General features: G+C 40.8%; 1 protein-coding gene across 2 annotated transcripts in view; it reads right to left on the minus strand.

The window, feature by feature from the left end:
• Window positions 1-388: 388 nt before the first annotated feature.
• SH3BP4 (SH3 domain binding protein 4) overlaps window positions 389-24,212 on the minus strand; it is a 38,296-nt gene continuing 14,472 nt past the window's right edge. For both annotated transcript variants that reach the window (XM_014059096.2, XM_014059098.2), the window contains exons 3-5: window positions 12,970-15,314; window positions 5,413-5,601; window positions 389-2,733 (exon numbers count right to left, since the gene is read on the minus strand). In XM_014059096.2, coding sequence (XP_013914571.1) covers window positions 2,506-2,733; window positions 5,413-5,601; window positions 12,970-15,314 — 2,762 coding nt within the window. In that variant the 3' untranslated portion in view covers window positions 389-2,505. The remainder of the gene's footprint in view (window positions 2,734-5,412; window positions 5,602-12,969; window positions 15,315-24,212) is intronic.

A 24,212-nucleotide genomic window follows, 5' to 3' on the forward strand; every position in this document is an offset into this window, starting at 1 on the left:
CATGTTGAAAAGGCGTCTTTAAAAAGAAAAGTGGAGTTCAAACTTGCTCAAGAAAGTCCTGGCCTGGTGCAAACGATGTGTGAAGGTCTCTATATATCTTGATCTTTAAAGATCAGCCAGCGTCTGCTGGGAGGATCTAGACAGATAGATAGGTAGAGGGGAGTCAGGGCAGAAATATGTAATAACAATCCAGTGCTTGAGGAGATAGAACAATGAGTGTAAAAGTGAGAAGTTACTAAAAAAATTAGGAAGAATCCTGAATTGTAAATAGACCCAACTAGTCCCTTAGGGAAAATATTTAGAGGTTGGGAAGCCTCTCCATACATTGGGCTGACCAAGAAGACATGGTTAGTGTTAGATCGGGTGATTGGAAGAGGCAAGACTCAGGTTTCAGCAACAATAACTCTTTATTAAGTGACAACTACCTACAATCCAGCAAAGACTCTGTCTGGCAGCAGCCCTTTTATAGGGAGCTGTCAGATCTCTTAACCAATCACATTTGAGTATTGTTCCCGCCAGATCAGAGGACCTTGGTGGAAACTACCATATTGACTGTCAGTATGTAACAGTTAGCTTATGCTGTTATGTCTGGTAGGAAGACATCCCTGCAACCGTTTTTGCTTTTTGGTTAAAAAAAAACATTGGCCTCCAAGGCACCCACTTTTTTGACTGCAGCATGAAGATTTTTCCTCTTCTGGGTGCAAAAACTCTCAATTTTTAAAAACAGCAAGAAATAACATTTTTAAGCACATAATTCCACCCTGAATCTCATCTCAGCATCCACTTTTGCATTTGGGCTTTAAAAAAAATTGGCCTCCGAAGTACCCATTTTTCTGACAGCAGCATCAGGATTTTTCCTCTTCTGGGTGCAAAAATGCTTGATTTTTAAAAACAGCAAGAAATACTATTTTTAAGCACAAAATTCAACCTGAATATCATCTTGGCATCCCTTTTTGCATTTGTGCTAAAAGAAATTTGTCCCGAATTTGGCTTCTGAGGCACCCATTTTTTTGATCACAGCATCAGGATTTTTCCTCTTTTGGGTGAAAAAACACTTGATTTTTAAAAAGGGCAAGAAATACCACTTTGAAGCACAGAATTCTACCCGGAATCTCATCCCAGCATCAGTTTTTGCATTTGGGCTAAAAAATTTTTTGACAAATTAAAGATAATATGAGAATAATTCTGGACACTTTGGAATACTATGAGGCTCATCCTGAAAAGCAAATGGCTCTGATGATTTTAGATGCTCAGAAAGCCTTTGATAACGTGAGCTGGTGATTTATGTTGTTACAACTGGAACATATGGGCTTTGGCAAGAAATTTACCCAAGCCATAGAAACTATATACCACATACAAACAGCAAGGATAATGATAAACGGAGAATTAGCAAAACTATTTCTTGTTTGCTTGTTGAATCACCTCAATCATCCAACCAACTCCAAGCAGTGTATAGCATATCAATACAATAAACAATAAAACAAGTAATGAACAAATAATAAACAAGTAATATACATTGGTGATATGGTATATAATATACAATACAGTACTACATTCTTCTTTTAAAGAAGACCCCACACCTAGCTGTCTAGATCACAAAAACATTTCAAATTTATAATTTTGCCTGGCCTGCTAATTGTTATGTTTATTTTTATACAGCAATTTAATAAAGTGACATGTCTTCTGATTTTCAACTGATGCAGTCCCAGACAAGGAATAACTATCTTCCATATTATAAATATAGCCCAACACTGTAAATTTCTGAAGATCTAATCTGCTATTGGACAAGCATACATTATTATTGCATAACCTGTGTGATAAAGGAGGGAGGCAGCAGTATAAATGGCATCCATTAAGGTTTATTTATTTTTAATAAAAAATCTTTAGGGCTTTTGCTTAACACTGCTTTTTTGCCCTTAGATCTAAAGCACAGAGGAATGAAACACATCTTTCATACGAACACTAATTTGTAATGCTAAATTCTGGTGTAATAAACATCAGTTAAGTTGAAAAAGTGTGCTTATATTTTCTAACAAAGATGGTTTACATAAAATGAAATAATACAGAACTATTTCATCAATGACAAGGTCACAAGAGATGCTGGAGTAAGAACTGAAAGGCATTTCGCACAAGAACACTTTAAAATCCAAATCCTACAAGGAGACATATTTGTGCTTCTCTATATCAATGATTCAAAGTGATAATTAAAAAAGAAGTAAACATGGAAAACATCATGTTATGTAAAAATGACAATGTCTTTATCAAAATGATTTGAGATTTCAGTCTGGTACTGTCAAATATTGTTACAAGGTATTATTTTAAACATAATGAAAGTTGTCCAGTACAGAATATAGAAAAGACTTTGGAATCTTCTGCAAAGAGGAAAAGAAAATCTATTTTATTTAGCTCAGGAATCATGTTCCAAACTTTGGCTATTCAGAAGTGTTTTTTCTTGAACTGAGCTAATAACAAATAAAATCAGACTGCATGAAGCTAAACTTCCCATCAGAGGGCATAATCATCATATTCTTCTTGTGGGCTAAAAGCAGCTGCTCGTAATATTTCCAAGGAATTTACTAAAATTAGGGTGCCAGTCAGATGTTTCCAACGTTTCGTAATAGGATTCTTCATCTTATCAAGTCCAATGTGCAATTCTTGGGTAACATCACGATAACTGTCTCCCATCTGATTACTCCATGTTAGCATGAAATCATAGGCTGGTTTCCACATTGCCTGTCAGATAGAAACCAATGTTAACATGGCCTGTTTACCACTAATTTTTATATGGTGATAAAAAAATCAGAAAGAATCTGGCAGCAATTTTTCAATTAACAAATGTTATTAAAAGGTTTGCCTTGTTTGATTACTTTTTGCAAGACTAGGATGGGGGAGTGTAACCTTCCCAGTATTGTTGGACATGTCTCTGCCTTTAATACCATCAACCTACAGGCAGGCACATTGCATTTTGGAGGTTTGGGCACACACGCACGCTTTGGGCACTTTGTCTGGAAAAGATTACCCATCACTGGTATAGGAGATCCTGACAGTGCCTGGAGAAGAAATGCAGGTACAGACATTTATGAAATGTAATTCCAATTTTCAACAAGGGAGAAAAATGCATCCAGGGAACGCCAAGCCAGTTAACTTGACACCAATACTTGGGGGAAAAAACTGGAAAAGATAATCAAGCAGGTTTGTGAGCACCTAGATATTAATAAAACAATTGCTAGAAACTAACATGGACTGGTTAAAAACAGATTTTGCCAGAAAAACCTTATTGCCTTTTTTTTGGATAAACTCACTAAATTAGTGGATCAGGGAAAGGCTCAGTATATACTGTAGTTTACTTGGACTTCAGTAAGGCACGATGAAGTAAACTACAACATACTTCTTGGATAGTAGGTTGGATTAGAACAGGGCTGTCAAACTGCGGGCTGGATGCATCATGTGCTGGATACGCCTCATGCGCTGGCCAACCCTGTTTAGTACAGGAGAAGTCACAATACGTCACATGATGCCACCATGACGACACAAGATTGACACCCTTGGATTAGAAGATCTCCAAGATCCCTTCCAGGCCTATGATTCTAAGATTTAAGAAATCTACAAGCTGCTCCAATGTATTATAATTAGGTCTGAATGGAAAAGAACAGACCGGCTGAATTCTAAGACCAAGTGGCTATGAATAAGAGGCTTAATAGAGATGATTGATATATAAATCTGAATGATGATAGCCTCCCATATTGAGTAAGTTTACAGTCTGGGAGATCTCCTGGATTTGTGACTCCTGCCTGAGAAGAAGACAGACGTTGTGGTCAGGACAGCCTTTACACAACTATATCTTATATATCATTAACATAATTTCCTGGAGTATCATGTTTTGTGCACACACATTCTTGTCATTATGCAATTGGCTTATTATTACTTATGCTAATGGGACTGCTATTGAAGACTATCCAAAAACAGTAGTCCAGTAGTGATTGTGACATCTACATTTGCACCCCTAGCCCTCTCATTCTAGGAGCTACTTTAGCTGTCAGTCAGCTTGCAAGTCCACTGCAAGGTTCTGGTTATCACCTTCTAAAGCCGGATCTGGCTATCTGCTCTGAAATGCATCTGCCTTTACTGTATGATTAGGGGAGTGAAGACTTGAGGATTTTGTCACAAGGAAGTGCTACCTGCAATAGTCTGATATTCTCTTTTATTGCCTACTGTGGAATAGCTGGCTTTCAACTATACAGACCAGTACGTCCCCAATGCAGGGATGCAAAAAACAGCTCTGGGAAAGAGCATTTGGAAGATATTAAATATGGACCTGCTCCTATAAGTTTGTTTTTTACTTTTGTTTATTATATGTGGAGCCACAGGAAAGAAGCATGAAAAAGTAAAGCCTTCCTAGTCTTGCAAATAGAGAGGTTCTTCTAGTCACTGTTGTTCTTTTAGTACAATATGTTGTAATCAGAGTCCAATGATGAATTATTCCTGCTAAACCAATGGTGGGTTGCCATGTGCAACTTCAGGGCACAAGTGCGTGCGTGCAACCCGGTGTCACCCCACCCCAGGTTCCTCTTTGCATTCTATTTTCATGCCTTTGGGTGGAGGGAAGCAGGCCCTGGGAGTTTTGACATCCGGGCTCTGAGATTTTCCACGGCCCACACCACACCTGGGGGTGTTTTGGGGGGTTCCAACCGGTTCCTCCTCCCCCTTATCCCGAGCCAGGATTGGGTGAACTTTCCTCCTTCCCTGCTTACACACTCCAGGGCCTCCACCTGCATTTTTTCCTAGCTCTTCTTTCCTTTTCATCGTTCTCTCCCCTCCCCCACCTTGCCCACCAGATTTATAAACACAGGCATAGCCTCTGGGCTGCAGTTGAATGTTCCTTCTAAGAAACTTATGGCTTTTCCACGCCCTATATCCTCCAGCGGTCTATTTTTGGGAGCTTTCCCCTCTCTTTCCCATCCGAGTCACAAAAATTTTCACCACCTTTTGGTGGGCGTGGCTTGGTGTGGGGGGCAGTTTCTCATGTGACTGAGTGTGCATGAATGACATCAGGTTGGCCATGCCCACTCAGTCACATGCCCCCTCCACCTTGTCATGCCCACAGAGCCGGTAGTAAAAAAATTTGAAACCTACCCATGCTAAAAACATGAATGTGTTAAATTGATCCATTCTGGGTGCATGACACGTATATGATCACAGAAGGATCTCACAATTTCTAGATATAAAATCTGTGCTGATCTTGGAAGAAGCACTGTATATTTTTACTGCAGTGGCTATACAACATAAATTCCTTTCTTTCCTTGGGTTGGCTGTCTTTATTTAAGAGAGGAAAAGTATGTTGAACATAGTATGAAACTCATTTTCCAAGCTACTGGTCTTCCAGGATGGCCTGAACACAATGTATTTTTTTACCTCACTATCTACTGCACCATTCTTATCCTGATGGGGAGCTTCATAGGCATCCATTTGTTGCTTAGAAACTTTAGCCAATTTCTCAGCAAGTTCTCTCCAGCGCTGAGACACTTCTACGGCTGTAGTTAGAAGAACAAAATCCTGAATTAGCTTGACAACCAAGCCTTGACAGTCCATTTTCAATAATGCCTGAGAAAAGAGGGGAAAAAAGTGTCATTGAAGTTCTGGAGAATTTGCTGTAATCTGGTAATTGGCAAGATACACCCACACACACCTGTTTTGTTTATATACCTTCCTGTACAAATGTACTTTTTAAAAATTTATATGAGTAGCAAAAATATGCAGAGTTCTAGGAATGGTTATTATTGAAAAATAAATAATTTACTTTAGAAGAGACAGCTGATTGACGCAAACTTTACTAAACCAAGCCTGCATAATATAGTTTGAAAAAGCCAAGGCTTGTGTAGAATTGTTTGGAGTTAACCCACATGAGAGGACAAGAAACAGTGGATTTAAATCACAAGCAAGGAGATTTTGAATAGACATCAGAGAACATTTTCTAATGGTAGTAGCTGTTGAATTATCTCAGGAAGTGGTGTATTTTTACTGGAGGAATTGAAACAGCAACTAGATGGTCAAAGGTTGGTCTAGTAGCGTGTTTCCCTGAAAATAAGACATGGTCTTATTTTCTTTTGACCCGCCCAAAATAAGCGCTTGGTCTTATTTTTGGGGAGGTCTTATTATTTTTGGGGTGCAGGAGGACCTTATGGTTGCTGCTGTGTTGCAATATTTTTGGGAAGGGCTTATTTTCGGGGAAGCACATGTGCTCAAAAGCCCGATTGGGCTTATTATCTGGGGATATTATCTGGGGAGGTGTTATTTTCGGGAAAACAGGGTAGTGGACTCATACCCTTGTGAAGGTCACTTGCACTTCTTATAGCTTATCCTTAGAATCAGGTGAGGTCCCAGAGGTAGGTTGCTCCCAGTTCGGCCAAAGCAGTAGTGGTAATTGGGTGTGGGTCGCTGAATCGCTAGTGATGGGTGGCTGGCCTCGCTCCTAAACCAGCCTGCTCTGGTGGTCGCCCTGTCTCGCTTTCACCACATGCATCCACAGAACTGCCAGGTAAGCATTTGCACTAGCCTAGGCCCCCTCCCCACCGGCCAGTGTCTCCCGAAGTCGCTGCCATTGAAGCTGTGGTGGGGATGGGGGCAGCATGCTGGAGAGAGCAGCAGTGGCAGGAGAGATCGGCATGCCAAGTCCTGGATCGAGAAACTGGAAGAGACAACTCCCTACACTTGCTCCTCGCTGGAAATATCCAGGTTTAATTTGGATCTGGGGCCCACCAAGAAGCCGCTCAGCTTCATCAAATTCCTGCAATGAGTAAGTTGAGTGGTGGTGACAGGAGGCGCCCAGCCAAGCATGGTCTGGGCGGGCTGAGGAGCACACAGCCAGGAAAAGCCATAGGTTTCCTAGAAGGAATTGAAGCATTCAACTTTGCTGCCTAGAGGCCACACCTGTGTTTAAATCTGATGGAGGAATGTGGGGCGGTAGAGAATAACCGGGTGGGAGATAGGAAAAAATGCAGGTGGAGGCACTGGAGTGTGCAAGCAGGGACGGGGAGGAAAGTTCACCTGATCCTGGTTTGGGACAAGGGGGAGGAGGAACCAGCTGCAATCCCCCAAAACACCCCCAGGCATGGCGGGGGCTGTGGGAAATCACAGAGCCCCCACCCAGGTTCATCCTTTTGCATTCTGTTTTCGTGCCTTCGGGTGGAGCTCAGCGCACAGCCATAATGCCATGCAAGGCCTGCTTCCCTCCACCCAAAGGCAGGAAAACAGAACACAAAAGGAGGAACCCAGAGTGGGGTGAGGGTTCCACGCGTAACTGCAGGGCACAAGCGTGCATGTGCAATCCAGTGTCTCCCCCATGCTTTTGAGTGGAGAGAAGCAGGCCCTGCATGGCATCATGGCTCTGCGCTATGCTCCACCCAAAGACACGAAAACGGAATGCAAAAGGATGAACCCGGGGTGGGGTAGGGCACCATGCACAACTGCAGGGCAAAAGTGCGCATGTGCAATCTGGTGTTGAGTCTGGAGGTGGTGAAGGGAGAGGAATGAAGGGGTCCATCTTGCTGGTGGAATGTTCCCGAGTGCCCACACCAGCCAACCCTCAGCTTTTCCAGGCGGCGGCACAATCCATAGCAGCAGCATGCTCGGGAACAGCTGCTCATCAGCTAAGGAATTTGGAATGTGACCAGGGGGGCAGCTGATTGTCAGGGCCATGCAGGTGAGTAAAGTGAGAGCCTGCAGACTCCAACAGCGCTTCTCTACTGAGAAGGGCTTCTGGGAATCGCTTCTCTACTGGTGAGGTGGGGAGTTTTGACATCCGGGATCTGCAATTTCCCACAGCCATCACTGTGCCTGGGGGTGTTTTTGGGGGTTGTAGCCAGTTCTTCCTCCCCCTTGTCCTGAGCCAGGATCGGGCGAACTTTCCTCTCACCCTGCTTGCACAGTCCAGTGCCTTCACCTGCATTTTTCCTATCTCTCACCCTTTCCTTCCCATTCTTTCCCCTCCCTCCCTCACCCGCTGGATTTATAAACACAGGTGTGGGCGTGGCTGCAAAGTTGAATGCTTCAATTCCTTCTAGGAAACTTATGGTTTTTCCACACCCTAAATCCTCCTCCGGCGGTCTATTTTTGGGAGTTCTCCCCTCTCTTTCCTCCATCAGAAGTCACAAAAAAATTTGCCACCATTTTGGTGGAGGTGGTTTGGTGGGGTGGTCATGTGACTGAGTGTGCCTGAGTGACATCAAGTTGGCCACACCCACTCAGTCACATCCCCCCACCTAGTCACACCCACAGAACTGGTAGTAAAAAAAATTTAAACCCACTCCTGTGGTCTCCATGCGACATGTGTAAAATCTGGTACAATTCTTGTTGCCATTGATTTTGAATCTATATTTCTCTAACCGATCTACATACTTTTATTTAAAATATTTATTCCCATTAAACAAAACTTGAAGCAGTTTACAATTAAAGCTGGATGCACAATCAAAATTTCACTTCAAAACTTTCAAATATTTGTATTTGTTAGTTATTTTGGTGATTTCCGTTTTGTAAATAAAAAACAACCTACATCTAGGATGGATCTAATGTTATAAATCTGATAAAATGTGATGTGCTGTTTCTCAAGAGAAAAAATATGTTTATGAACTAAATTTATTATGAGAAGCTACCGTATAAAAACATTGTGAACAAGTGATTGGCAGAGTAAATCTCTGTTTTGCTGACAGTAGTCTGGTTCATTCATGTACTCTGGCTTCTGTTTCTAATTCCCCATTATGAAATGACTAATTTAAATTATATTTGGATGAATATTTGAAGAATTTAAGAATTCTCTGCTTTTTAGCAAGTGTTGGGGAAGCTCTCTGAGCAACGTCTGGCAGGGAATTGGAAGGAGAAAATTGGAACATTTAAAACTCAAGCCAGGTTTCAAAAGAAAACCAGTTATTTATTAGGAGCTGCATATTGGCAGCTACTTGAATGAGATCTTTGACCCTGTTTCCCCCCTCCTCTCAGTCTGTGTCATAAATCATATTCTCCAACGAGGCTGTAGAAGTCCATGTCTCACAAGCTGGCTTTGGTAATCTGAGAAGGTATGTGTGCAATGTGCTCTCCCCTTGTTGCCCATGGCAACTCAAGAGCAGACTAGAAATGCTTTTGTGAGTTGACAACATCTTTGATATATCTGTGAAATGTCAGCAAAATCAAAGCCATTTGTATCTGTGCCATGGTGATGCAGTGATTAGAATGCAGAATTGCAGGCTAATTCTGCCAACTGCCAGCCGTTTGATTCTGACCAGCTCAAGATTAGCAATAGCAATAGCAGTTAGACTTATATACCGCTTCATAGGGCTTTCAGCCCTCTCTAAGCGGTTTACAGAGTCAGCATATCACCCCCACAGTCTGGGTCCTCATTTCACCCACCTCGGAAGGATGGAAGGCTGAGCCAACCTTGAGCCGGTGAGATTAGAACCGCTGAACTGCAGATAACAGTCAGCTGAAGTGGCCTCCAGTACTGCACCCTAACCACTGCGCCACCTCGGCTCTAAGATTGACTTCGGAGGTGAGTAAAATGCCCCAGATTATTGAGGGCAATATGCTGACTCTGTACACTTCTTAGAGAGGGCTAAAAAGCACTTAGGAAGTGGTACATAAGTCTAAGCTATTGCTATCTAGGAGTGGGAAGAGATTTCTTAAAGCAGGTGCTGTAAGTGAGAGGATCTGTCAATTGGTTTATACCCTATGAACTTGTAAAGAGGAAGGCTCTACAATAGGCCTCTCTTGATCATCTAACTCAAAGAGGCAGTTTGATTAAAGATTCTATTAATCCATTCGTTTAAGTTCCTTTGTAGATGATTTACCACAACCTTTTCAAGGTCACTTCGAAAGATTGGGAAAGTTGGAAATGAACATTATGTTCTCAAAACAGCTGGTTCCAAGGAAGATCTTTTTCAAGAGAAGGTATACTACTTCCCATTTTAGAGTAGACATTATAATCTTCCATAAGAAAAAGCTGGTAATGTTTTGGTACCATGGTGGCACAATCATTAGAATGCAGTATTTCAGGCTAACTCTGTCCACATCCAGGAGTTTGATCCCGACTGGCTCAAGATTGACTCAGCCTTCCATCCTTCTGAGATCAGTAAAATGATGACCAAGATTGTTTGGGGAATATGCTGATATTGTAAATTGGTGAGTGTTGTAAAGCACTGTGGAACTGAGTGATATATAAGTCAAAGTGCTCTTGCTATTGGGACTCAAGCCATTCTTGGCCATCCCAAGAAGGCATACAGGGACATAGATTAAACTTGCATAAGGCAAAATTCAAACCATAGAGGGTCCTATCCACTTGTTTATTTTCCACAAATTGCAAAGAATCTCAGACTGTGATGCAAAACACTGCCTCACTCACCACAGCAGACTCTGGTGTCCAATCAAGAATGCAAAATGGTTACTTTATCTAGCAAAAAATGCAATTAAATAAATTATGCCTTCCCCAAAAGTTTCTGGATTATTTTGAACAGGGCTGCTAAGCAAGAATATGCAGATTTAATATATATAGCCAATTTATATTTCATCCAATTTATTTAGTTTACTGATTGCACAGACACACAAACAGTAAACATAGAGAACTGATACTTTGCCATCATATTGCTGTTGTGCAAGCTAAAGTTATATCAGGTTAGACTAAAATGATGGGCTGTACGTTGAACACCTATTTATTATACTGCATATAACGTACTGCATACATACAAATTACTTTGATGAAAGTGCTTTTTAAGAAAAGTGTCCAGGTTTTGGTTTTTTTTTGCAGATCAGCAGCCTGGAACACTTCAAGGAATTGATATATATCAATTGATATAGTCCTTAGTAAACACAATTTTGTCATGTCACAAACTATTTTCTATATTCTTCAGAAGTAACATTGTTATCTAGCAATAGGACAAGTAGTCCTCTTTTATCAATTACTTCAATTTGTTTACAGTTACTCATCCAGGTAAGTTGCCAGGAATCAATCTTGACTAGAAGATACAAAATAGTGACATATAGTACTTTTTCATTTGACTAATCAGTCAAATTCCTATTGATAAGGGCTTGTTCAAATGGCTACTGGTATATTTTAGGAAAAGCATCAGGAAAAGTATAACCAAATGCTTAATATGTTTTTTTTAAAAAACCTGTTTTTTTAGCTGAATTATTTTAGAAGCAAACAATAAGTGCTGCCTTCTTTGCTAGAACTTACAGGTGAAACTCGGAAAATTAGAATATCGTGCAAAAGTTCATTTATTTCAGTAATGCAACTTAAAAGGTGAAACTAATATATGAGATAGACTCATTACATGCAAAGCAAGATAATTCAAACCGTGATTTGTCATAATTGTGATGATTATGGCTTAAACCCCAAATCCACAATCTCAGAAAATTAGAATATTATATGCAATCAATAAAACAAGGATTGTACATAGAACAATATCGGACCTCTGAAAAGTATAAGCATGCATATGTACTCAGTACTTGATTTGGGCCCCTTTTGCAGCAATTACTGCCTCAATGTGGCGTGGCGTGGAAGCTATCAGCCTAGGGCACTGCTGAGGTGTTATGGAAGACCAGGATGCTTCAATAGTGGCATTCAGATCTTCTGCATTGTTCGGTCTCATGTCTCTCATCTTTCTCTTGGCAATGCCCCATAGATTCTCTATGGGGTTCAGGTCAGGCGAGTTTGCTGGCCAATCAAGCACAGTAATCCCACGGTCATTGAGCCAGGTTTTGGTGCTTTTGGCAGTGTGGGTAGGTGCCAAGTCCTGCTGGAAAATGAAGTCAGCATCCGCATAAAGCTCGTCTGCGGAAGGAAGCATGGAGTGCTCCAAAATCTCTTGGTAGACAGCTGCGTTGACCCTGGACTTAATGAAGCACAGTGGACCAACACCAGCAGATGACAAGGCTCCCCAAATCAATACAGGCTGTGGAAACTTCACACTGGACTTCAAGCATCTTGCAGTGTGTGCCTCTCCATTCTTCCTCCATACTCTGGGTCCTTGGTTTCCAAATGAGACGCAAAAGTTGCTCTCATCAGAAAACAGGACTTTGGACCACTGAGCAACAGCCCAGGTCTGTTTTTCTTTAGCCCAGGTAAGACGCTTCTGACGTTGTTTGTTGTTCAGGAGCGGCTTGACAAGAGGAATACGACATTTGAAGCCCATGTCCAGGATCTGTCTGTGTGTGGTGGCTCTTGATGTACTGACTCCAGCCTCAGTCCACTCCTTGTGAAAGTCCCCAACACTTTTGAATGGCCTTTTCCTGACAATCCTCTCTAGGCTGCGGTCATCCCTGCTGCTCGTGCACCTTTTTCTTCCACACTTTTCCTTTCCACATAACTTTTTATTAATGTGCTTTGATACAGCACTTTGGGAACATCCAACTTCTTTTGCAATTACCTTTTGAGGCTTTTCCTCCTTATGGAGAGTGTCAATGATGGTTTTCTGCACAACTGTCAGGTCAGCAGTCTTTCCCATGATTGTGATTCCCACTGAACCAGACTGAGAAACCATTTAAAGGCCCAGGAACCCTTTGCAGGTGTTATGGCTTAATTAGTTGATTAGAGTGGGACACTTTGAGCCTAGAATATTGCACCTTTTCACAATATTCTAATTTTCTGAGATTGTGGATTTGGGGTTTTCATGAGCTGTAAGCCATAATCATCACAATTATGACAAATCTTGGCTTGAACTATCTTGCTTTGCATGTAATGAGTCTATCTCATATATTAGTTTCACCTTTTAAGTTGCATTACTGAAATAAATCAACTTTTGCACGTTATTCTAATTTTTTGAGTTTCACCTGTATATTCATAGTTAAACATAGTTATAGTTAAATTCACCTGTATATTCATAGTTAAACATAGGCACTGCTAAAACTCAGTTATTATTTCCTCATTCTTTAACTGCACTTTTAAACCAGCAAGAAGTTAAAACAATGAATAGTGAAAATACTTACCAACATCAGTTCTTTCTGGAAAGATTTCTTATCTTTACTTTCTGAATTATTACAGTCCTCTTTCAATTTCTCCAACACAGAAGCAACACATTCTGGCTCACTGTCCAATTCTGCTCGACAGAAAAAAGCAAGTGGCAAGTTCCTATATCCCAGAGCATCTGCAAAGGCACGCCAGCTGCTAATATTTTCCATCAGTAAAGTCCTTACTGAAGCATAGATATAGGTAAGAAATTTGCAAGGTCTTAGAATTTGCTCCAGCAACATACTTGTAGTAAGCTCAGGTCCAAAGAAATAATTTGGTTTGACTTTTCCAACAATTAAAACATTTTTAGTATGGACTAGGCCAATTTTACCATGATAGTATCCAATGTACCATTCCTTGGTCCAGAGCTGACCTTTCAATCTGATTTTCTCCTCACTTAGCAAAGCTATAGCATCTCCTTTCTTATACTCTAAGAGATAATGGTTCTTATTTTGCCTCACTACTGTTTTCAGCAATTTGCCATATTTTAAACAAGTGACAGTCCGATCTTGAAAAACAGGATATTTGCTGGTGGTTGCAAGGGGAGACAAAATTATTTTCCCAATTTCATTTTTTTTCAGAAACCTGCGCTGTCCAGTACACCGAGCAGCATTTTTAAGAGGTGGTTGAGGTGTCTGTACACAGAACTGAGCAAGCATAATATCTTTGTCATCTTTGATTTGTATTCTTAAAGTAAAATCAGACAGCTCATTAGGATCATGTGATATGATGGGGAAAATGAGGCGACTGACTTTGCCAAGTTTCATTTGGAATCCTCTCACTATTTTTGCCTGATCACTGGCTTTCACCTCATAATTAGGCATATTTGAAAACATACAAAGTTTTAAGTCTTGTGGTCTTAGTAAGAAGAACTGGTGCTTTCCCCACAAATGCAGCATTACAGGTGCTACACTATGTACTTGACGTGTAACTTCATTCACTACAAGATTCTTTGGTGCACAATCATGTCCAAATACAGCAACTACAGTTTTAAATGAAGGATGTATGTGTTTTGGACCATAGACCCCAATTGTAATTTTTTTACTGATATAATCCCAAACTGTGTAAGGATATGAAATATTCTGTCCTTGGGCTACAATAGCTATATACATGCAGGGTTCCAGGTTCTCCAACTGAACCTTGATTGTGCCTCCATAACAGTAACTTAGCGCCATTGGAGTATATGGGCCTTCCTTCACATCACTCCTCAAGCACCTTACAGCTACTAAATTCTTGCTCACAATGTCGTTGTTAATTTCTGCTGAAATTTTCATTTCCAATATAATGGGCATTCTGATTTCCATGTTGCTCAGCTTAATTTCCAGCACAGGACTTATGGTACTGCATATGTCACTGTTGAGTTCCAGTGGGGGATCCAATAGAGCTTTCAGAGAGATCTGTTGTGCATCTCCATCAGCCACATGTCCTTCAGGTACATGAATATTAATATTTGTATCTGGAAGCTGAACTGCACCACCTGAACTATCCAGTTTGCAAACTATGTTGGTCTCCACAGGTTGTGTCTGCCCCCAACCAGGGTTCTGACCCAGCAAATCCAAATCATGGCACGACCTTGCTAGTTTCCGATGACTTAGCCATGCAACCCTGAAATCCTCTTTGCTTTGGAATTGCTCTGGGGTAGGAGATTTCAATCCAGTAAAGAAACCTGATGAAGATGGACTTTCTGATTTTGCCTGAAGTATAGAAAGCTCTGATAAACTGTATGAGCGTTTGCTTCTAAAAAAAGGATTATCTTGTCTGTTTGCTTGCTCAAAATCAAATCCATTCACTGATGGCACTTTGTCAAGAAAACTGCTATTTGCTATAGAACTTGACCCCGTAAATGTAGGAACTGTATCAAAGAGTAACAAATCCATTGTGATTTGGTGGGGAACCTCTTTGCTTTTTTCTGACATTTCTTTCATATTTCCATTCAGAAAATGGTTAGTAGTTTGAATACTGTTCAAAAAAGGATTGTTTTTAGCTAAGTTCCACTTTGCATCTGACCAGTCGCCAAGCAAATCCAACTCTTTTGCTCCTTCATCAGAACTTTCAAGGAGATAGTCTATCATTCCACTGTCAGTTAATGAAGAGTTCCAATAGTTTATGGGCTGCACATAGGAGGATGGAATATAGCCCATTTCTGTGGTATTGTGTGCATACCACCACTCACCTCCTGAGGTATCTAAGATATAGAGATGGTCCCCTTTGGAAAACTTCAATGTAGTAAAGTTGTTTGGACAATAGTCTTTAATTGCTACAACTTCCTTTGCAGTTCCCAATGATGCAAGGCTATCTGTCATCAAGGCACCAGGAGAAGGCACTGCAAAGAAAATAGTCCACTAAAAATAAGGAATGGCAAACAACATAGTCAATATATACTACACAAGTTACATCAAACAATGAAATACTATTAAATTAGGATGAAAAACTGAAGACTCAAAGGCTTCATGTGAACCTTGAAAAACTTGGATGTACTGTACGTCCCAAAATCCCTTTCAAGACCATCATTAAATTGTACTTGATATTATATTACAAAAGATATATACAAGGATAATCACATTAATTTTCACCTAATTTAAATTAACTAACAATACATTTGTCACTATTCGGTCTAGTTTCCCCCCTTTTTCCCAAATGTCTCTCCCTGCAAAATTAAATGCAAATTAGCCAAACCTTGGGATTTTATAACCATATGATTATCTAGACATTTCTTCATTGGGGTTTAGAAGCAAGCATGTACATAGCTTTCTGAAGATACTTTATACTATAGAATCATTTTTGTTAATATGTGAAGAAATTCTTACTGTACAAGAAATTGTAGAAGATTATCTAGTCATTAAATTATACTCAACTATTCACTGAATTCAATAGGAGGGTCTGTGACTTCTGAATAGGAATGTACAAGATTTTTCACTTAGAAAATTTGTGATGGATATGAAATTTTGATAAGAAACAAAGACATCAAAGGAAAAATAAGACTGCCTTAGCCAGAAAATGATTCTAAGCTATACTAAGCTACATATGTATTTGTAAATACCAAGTAACAGTGATTTTGATGTAGGCATTGGATTAGACTGAGAAACTGTCATAGAAATGAAGTTATATGGGTCACTTTGAGCCAGCCACACTCTCTTAGCCCTAGGAATGGCAAAGTACATAGATTTCTCAGGAATCAATAATGACTAACAAACAAAAGCATTAAATTGTTGACTTCTGGTCCTCGTCTTAGGAAGTGAGGACCGCAAGCTCCATGGTCCTGTTCCAATCTCTCTCCATCGGAGGGCTCAAATCAAGCCATAGCCACCCTGGAGAAGTGGTGAAGTAAAGGAAGACTGCCATGCAGGTGGAGGAGAGCTGCATCTCTTCTCCCTGACTCGGAAAGCCCCCTCATCCGAAGAGCAGCAGCAGCCCAAAATGGCTGCGATGAAGCCATTTACCCAATGAAGCCATTTACCCAGCCCGAATACCCAAGACTGTACTGGTGCAGAAAAAGTGAATGGTGTGTGAACTGGGTGAGAGAATACTTTTTGTTGGAAGTTGACCCCAAGAAATCTAAGGGGGAAGTATATTTAGAACTATTTGTTGAAGTGGCGAACGAAAACATAGATAAAATACAGGAGAATTTAAGAAAAAAACTACTTTTTAAAAAATAAATAGAAATTTGCTTTCTCAAAGTTAAAAGACATGGTATTGAGAGCATTTTAAAATGCTGGAATTAAAGTCTCAAATTTCTCTTTACTAATATTCCTCAATTATTGGATTTATAACTTAAAATAATTGAAATCAGAACTGTCAACATTATTGCAGAGAGGCTGAAGCAGACAGAAGTGAAAGTGCCATCTGCTGATGAAAAGGGAACTATGCAAACTTGGAAATAATCATTTAAAAAGACTGAAAATATTTGCTGGACATAGTTCTACTCTAAGACCACTAGAGATTTGATTTTAACTAAGAACTTCAGTTAAGAGTCCCCTGAATATTACTGAACATAGAAAAGTGACTTGAAGAGGCATGGATAATCCTCTGGGGAATTTAAATTGACTGGACTGATTATTGATGAGATTTAAAATTGTGACTTGGAAGTTTTGTTTTGAATTAATGAATCCTGGCCAAAAAGGAGAACTACTAAATACAGATACAATACAAGATGGAAATGAGGAGAAGTGAAATGGAATGGAACTTTTTCAAAGTATTAAGGAAATGTTTGACCATATAGACCAAAAACTGGAAAATATAATACAAGGGATAATGAGTAAAGACCAGGACAATGAAGAAAGAATGGAGCCAACAAATCAGCAAGAAGAAGCTAACAAGGAGGAGATGTTACTAAAACTAATAGTGACTAAGGAACTAAAAAAGGAGGAAAATACTGTAAAAAACTTAAAAAGGGAATGGGAGAAACAGGAAGAGAACTGGGGAAAAGAGATAGGATGTGGAATAGACAGTTCTGAAATTAGATAGTGAGTAGAAAAGGGAGAAAAAGCTAGATTGCATAGTCAAATAAAGGGAGTAAAAGATTTAAAGGACAAATATGGGAGGCAAGCCAAAAAGAAAATAAGGTTAAAGGTTCGGATGCGGGCAAGAGATGATGGATAAGGGAAAAAAGAGTAAAAGAATATGCTGTGAAAATATTTTAATAATGTGCATTAATATTAGAATTATACATGTTGGGCAATTATTTTATATGTAGTGTGATAGATATTAGGATAATATCTTACTATAAATAGATATGAAGAAGTGGAAAATTAGATTTTGAATTTCAGTATTATTAAATATATACACATACATACACACATACATACATATGCAGGTCTTGGCGTATTTGGGTCTTTTCCCGTATAAGATCCTTTTAAAGCAACAAAGCCAACATTCCACACACCCACACCTAAATTTGCAGAGAAACAGCAGCTCTGATCACGCTTTGCTCGCACAAGCACGAAGCCAAAGGCACCAGCCTGAAGATAACGAGTGTGACCTTGTCGAAACGTCGCCAAGATACTGTCAATCTTACACAGGAAAAGACCCGAATACGCCAAGACCTGCATACCTATACCCGTAAAAATCTATGAAAACAAATACGCACACACACGCGCACACACACACACACACACACACATTATGCTGGTCTTGTTGTATTTGGCTCTTTTCCCATGTAAGATTGTGATTGTCTTGGCAACGTTTCAGCGAGGTCTCACTCGCCATCTTCAGACTGAACATGGCGACATTGAAGAATGAAAGAATGAAGGATGACATTTGGATTTAATTAAGGAAATATGAACAACAAAACAGGTGAAAAATACGTCTTTGAATATTACAGCGAGATGAGGAGGAAAAAAGTTAAAAGGGATAGAAATTAGAGGGAAATAATAGTATATATTAATATGTTAAGATATACAAAAGAACAGAAAGGGTAACAGTAAAAGGCATGTATAAATAATATGAAATAATGGAAATGAAATGTAATATCTAGGAGTAATAAATTTATGTGTATTGAAATGTATGATACCCAGATTCACGCTGTATAAAGAATATAAAATAAAAATTTGATTGAAAAAAAAGGCATCAAATTGTCTTTATGTAATTGTTTTTATACAGTATTTGTCTAATTATCTTGGGAATATGAATGTAGGCTATGCCTGAACATAATTTAGATAAGAGAAAATCTACCATGGAATTCTTTGTATCCATTACTATGAAAGAAAATAACACTGAGAATTACAAGCCAAAGCAAAATAAAAGAGATTTAGAAAGTAATACTGGAATTGAAAACTTTACAGCACTCTTAATGTACTCAAAGCTGAAGTACTGAAAATTTATTATATACAGCTATTTCTCAAGTAATGATGGCAACTGGAACTGAGATTCCTATTGCTAAGCAATTTGGTTGTAAAAGTTGATAACACATGATCACATCACTCAGTGATGGCAATGCAGGCAGTCCTGGAGACACATCGTTTTTTAAATGGGAAGTGGAGGGAGTCCCAGGTAAGGAGCGTGGGAGTACTGAAGAGGACTGGGGAGCTCTAAAAGTTTTGATGCAGGCCATGGGTGAGTTGGGTGGTGGTACAGTGTTGCATAAATTTAGGGAGACTGGAGAAATATATACAGTATATATAACTGTTGGGAAGTTTCTCTCCTTAATTCCAGGTTGCTTTTCTCCTTGATTAGTTTCCCACCATTGTTTCTTGACCTGCCCTCTGGTCCTTTGGAGAATAATTTGACCCCCCTCTACTTTGTGGCAGCCTCTCAAATATTGGACCATTGCTATCATGTCACCCCCAGCTCTTTTCTTCTCGAGACTAGCCAAACCCAAATCCTGCAACCATTCTTCATATGTTTTCGTCTCCAGGCGTTTGGTCATCTTAGTTGCTTTTCTCTGAACTTTTTCCAAAGTCACAACATCTTTTTTGTACTGTGGTGACCAAAATTGGTTACAGTATTCCAGGTATGGTCTTACTAAGGATTTATAAAATGGTACTAATACTTCACATGATTTTGATTCTATGCCTCTTTTTATACAACCCAGGATTGTATTAGCTTTTTTGGCTGTTGCCACATAGTGCTGGCTTATATTCAAGTAATCATCCACTAAGACTCCAAGCTCCCTCTCACAATTACTGTTTTTGAGCCAGGTCTTACCGAATTTGTACTTTTACCTTTAGTTTTACCTGCCTAAATGTAAAACTTTGCTCTTCTCAACATTAAAATTCATTTTGTTGAATAGAGCCCATTGTTCAAGCCTGTCAAGATGTTTGGCGATCCTGAGCTTGTCTTTTGTGGTGTTGGCTATTCCTGCCAGCTTAGTGTCCTCTTTAAATTTGATTAGTTCCCCTTCTATTCCCTCAACTAAGTCATTTATTGAAGAGTACTGGGCCTAAGATGGAACCTTGTGGTACCTCACTGCTTACTTCCCTCCATGTGGATGTAGTACCATTAAGGACTATTCATTGAATACAGTTTGTCAGCCAGCTACAATTCCATATGGTGGTGATATTGTCTATTCCATATTTTTGTAGCTTACCAAGAAGTAGGTTGTGCTCTACTTTGTTGAATGCCTTACTGAAATCTATTACCCTATTTCCCCCAAAACAAGACACGGTCTTATTTTCTTTTGACCCCTGAAATAAGCGCTTGGCCTTATTTTCAGGGAGATCTTATTATTTTTGAGGTGCCAGAGACGGCGAGCGTAGTCACCTCATGGCTGCTTCTGTGTTGAAATATTTTCAGGGGCTTATTTTAATGTCTTTGCTGCATTTAACGTTGAATTCGGTGGCAGAGACAATCCAAACGTTTCTCTCTCCATTGACAGCAGAGCTGCTGCAGCCTGTCTTTTTAAGATAGTCCCCGGGAGGGAGGGGGCTGGGCGGAACCATAAAGGGAGCAGCAGCTCTGCTGCAAATGGAGGGAGAAATGTTTGGATTGTCTCTGCTGCATTTAACGTTGAATTCTGTGGCAGAGACAATCCAAACATTTTTCCCTCCGTTCACAGCAGAGCTGCTGCTCCCTTTATGTTCCCCCACAGGACCCTCCCTCCCGGGGACTATCTTAAAGGGACAGGCTGCAGCAGCTCTGCTATGAACAGGAGGAGAAATGTTTGGATTGTTTCTGCCACAGAATTCAACGTTAAATGCAGCAGAGACAATCCAAACATTTCTCCCTCCATTCACACCTGTCTCTTTAAGGTGCTTCAATTCCTTGGAGGGAGGGGCCAGGGGAGACCATAAAGGGAGCAGAAGCTCTGCTGGGAATGGACTCATACACACATTTTTTCCTACCAGGTTCTGTGGGCATGGCTTGGTGGTGGTGGGGCATTGAGTTGGCCACACCCACTCAGTCACAGGACACCACTATCAAGCCACGCCCACAGAATCGGTAGTAAAAAAATTTGAATTTCACCACTGCCTCAGGTACTTCCCCAGTGCTCCAGGATTTTTGAAAGATATGGTACAATGGTTCTGAGAACATCTGCCAGCTCCTTCAGAATTCCAGGATGTAATGTCAGGTCCCGGTGATTTGTATTAGTCAAGATCAGATAGATATTCTCTTACCATTTTCTTGCTTATTTTAATTTTTATTTCTAGTCTTATCTTTTATGGTAGTTTTTTTGGTAGGTCGGCTATAGTTTCTTTTTGCATGAAGACTGATGCAAAGAATGAGTTAAGCAGCTCTGCTTTCTCTCTACTGCCTGTTACTTCCTTGTCATCTTCTCTCGTTAGTAAAACGACTGTTTCCTTGACTTTTTCCTTTATTTTTTAAAATTATCTTTGTTTATTCAGAGCCTTTGCTTTCCTGACTTCATCTTTGCAGGTTCTGGCTATCTGCTGATATTCTGCCTTACTTATGTGTCCCTCTTTTTGTACTTGTCCTTTTTGTCTTTCAGTTTGTCAGCATGATCTTTGTGCAGCTATGCTGGTTTCTTCTTGAATTTCTTTTTCTTTTTCAATGGTATTGTGCTGGACTGGGCGTTTATGATTGCATTGTTTCCCACACTTCCTGAGTTGTTTAGGATTTTCATTGTCTTTCCTAGGCTCTTAGTTTGTTAAAATCAGCTATTTTAAAGTTTAAGATATTGGTTGGATTATTTTCTATTGCTTGTGTTTGCATTATATTGAATTCCAGTATGGCATGGTCACTTTCACCCAAGATTCTGGCAACTTCAACTCCCTCTTACACTTTTCTCTATTAGTAAGAATTAGGTCCAGTGGGTGGTAGGTGTGTTCCTGTATGCAAGTGCAGAAAGGGTGAGGAAGGAGAGTGCTGGTGGGTGCAAACAAGTGAGGAAAAGTGTGTGGTGTGTGTGAGCAAAGAAAAGACTGAGGGGGATAGACCTACTGGAATGATTTCCCTGCTGGCTTCCCCATTGACTTTGCTTGTAGGAGGCTGTCAGACAAGGCCAGCTATGACATAATTATGAGATGCTGCAGTCACTGTAATACAAGCTGGTTGCCAAGCATTTGAGTTTTGTTCAAATATCCCTAGGGTTAGAGTTATGGTAATCTCAGCAATCCATCTTTCTTCTTAATCAGCACGCGAGCTGCTACTGGGACTCTGAGGCCTGGATAAAGCCCCTGGCCAGGTTTTTATCAATATAGTGTCTCAACTCCCCCAATCTCTTTTGGAGTCATTGAATATATTTTGGACTTGGGGAGTTTTGCCCCTGGCAAGACCTCAATTGCACAATCCGTGGGACAATGTGGGGGGAGGGGGACGGGACATCACATTCCTTCTCGCTGAACTCCTTCGCCATGTCCCGATATTTCTGGTGAAGTTCTGCATTTATAGTGCCAATTTCGATGCCACTGGTGTGCTCAAGTCCTTCCCCCTTATTTCTTTGATGCCCAGGCTCGCTCCACTTCCTTCTTGGGGGATTTGGGACCTTCCTCACACTCACTATGTACTTCTTCTCTCCCCAGTGCATGCCGGGGCTCCACTTGGTTAGCCAGGATAACCCCAATATCATAGCCTCTGCCATTTTTGATTCCACCATGAATCGAATGATTTCTTCATGGTCCCTAATCTCAGGTGCACCAACTTTGTTAGATAGGAGGCAGGCAGGCCCCTCCCACTTTAGAGCCATTGACCTGCTCAAACTTCACGGTGGTGCAGTTTCTTCACCCTCAATTCGAATTTCCATATCGTTTGCAGGCTAACTAAGCACTGGGTACACCTGAGTCTATTAGGGCCTTCACAACTCCCTTCACCCTTGAATGAAGTACTACAACCTCTACTTGAGCTGAAAAGGGGTTGATGATACCACTAACTATCAAGTCATGTTCCCCCTCACTGTTGTTCTCATAGAAGGTTAGTTGTGAGTCCTCCATTGTCAGTTCCCTCCCCGCTGCCTGGGAGGAAAAACACTTCAATGACCTGGCATGCCCCTCATGACTTCTCCTTCTCTTTTTAAGGTGGCTTCTTTGACTTCAGAGAACTTGGGGTCTGCGGAGTCGCCATAGGTGCTGGTGTCGGGCAGAATCCAACTCAGTGACCCTCTTGGCCACATCAGAAATATGGACCATGTGCACACCTTGGGGCATGTCCAAGGGAAGGAACAGGTGTGATGTTCTGTCCCAGGGAGCGCTTCTCCTGGCTGTCAACCCTGAAGTTGGCCAAACTGTGGCTATTTTCTTTTTTGTAGTTTTTCACTAGGGAAATTTCTCTTCCCACTTCTTCAGGGCTGACACAGCCTGGAGCGAAGGGGCCAGGGAGGGGGATGTAGAGATTGCTGGGGTATTGTAGCATAAATAAAATTCTTTCTCCTGGGAATCAATGGTATTGGTGCAGATGTTTGAAAGGTGGAGACTAAGGTCACCTAGCAACTGGACCATGTGGACCATGTGACTGGAGACTCTGGGGGGAAGTGACAAAGTTTTACTTTTAATTGGGTGTAAAACCGGCGGGAACATAGAGCCGGTTTTCCACCAGGAACATGCCAATAAAATGTTATTCTCAACAGTTATCTCAATAAAATGTTCTTTGAGGAAATTGCCTGCCTTGGAGTTCTTATTGAATGGAATATATTACTTGGCACCTTGACAGGGTCTTCTTCAGGCCACTTTCCGTTCCTCTGTGCCTCTTATTTTCCACTAGGTCAAGTTTCATGTTAATCGGCTGCTGGTACCAGTTGTGGATCCGCTCTAGTATTCCTTGAAGTAAACACATGGGTACAGCTCCCTGTTCATGCCGTCTCGGAAGTAGTAGACAAGAAGCCCCTCCAGCCAGTGACTCAGTCTCCTTGCCAGCCTTCGGAATTCACAAATCTACTCAGTCATAGACCTGCCTTCCTGTTTGATGGCACAGATCTCTGATTTTGCCCCCTAGAGTTGCATGGTGTCTCCAAACTGGGCTCCAGGTTCCACCAAGAAGGCGTCAGGATCCTCCAACTCAGTAGTCCCTTCATCATGGAAGTTCATCACCCATTCTGCTTCGTCTCCTCCTAGGTTTGCCACAATGGCATTCATGCAAGCCACATCATCAAAATAAGCTGGTCCATACTGATCCAGATGAGCCCACACCTGATTCAGGAAAAACACCAGCTTTTCTGGACTCCCATCAAACATGGCCCTGATCGGCAGGGGCTCCATGGGGCTGGGGCACCCCAATATACCTGTGGCCATCCGACTCCAGAAGGGTTGGACTACTGCAGCTGCCAGTTGCACTTGAGACCCGTGTGACTGGGCCACTGCTCTCTGGGGCCCACTGGCGCCTTGCCCTAGAGCCA

This window comes from Thamnophis sirtalis, unplaced genomic scaffold (assembly GCF_051295495.1).
Source record: "Thamnophis sirtalis isolate CommonGarterSnake01/CBP01778 unplaced genomic scaffold, rThaSir2_p1.2 scaffold_5, whole genome shotgun sequence".
NCBI classification, from domain to species: domain Eukaryota; kingdom Metazoa; phylum Chordata; class Lepidosauria; order Squamata; family Natricidae; genus Thamnophis; species Thamnophis sirtalis.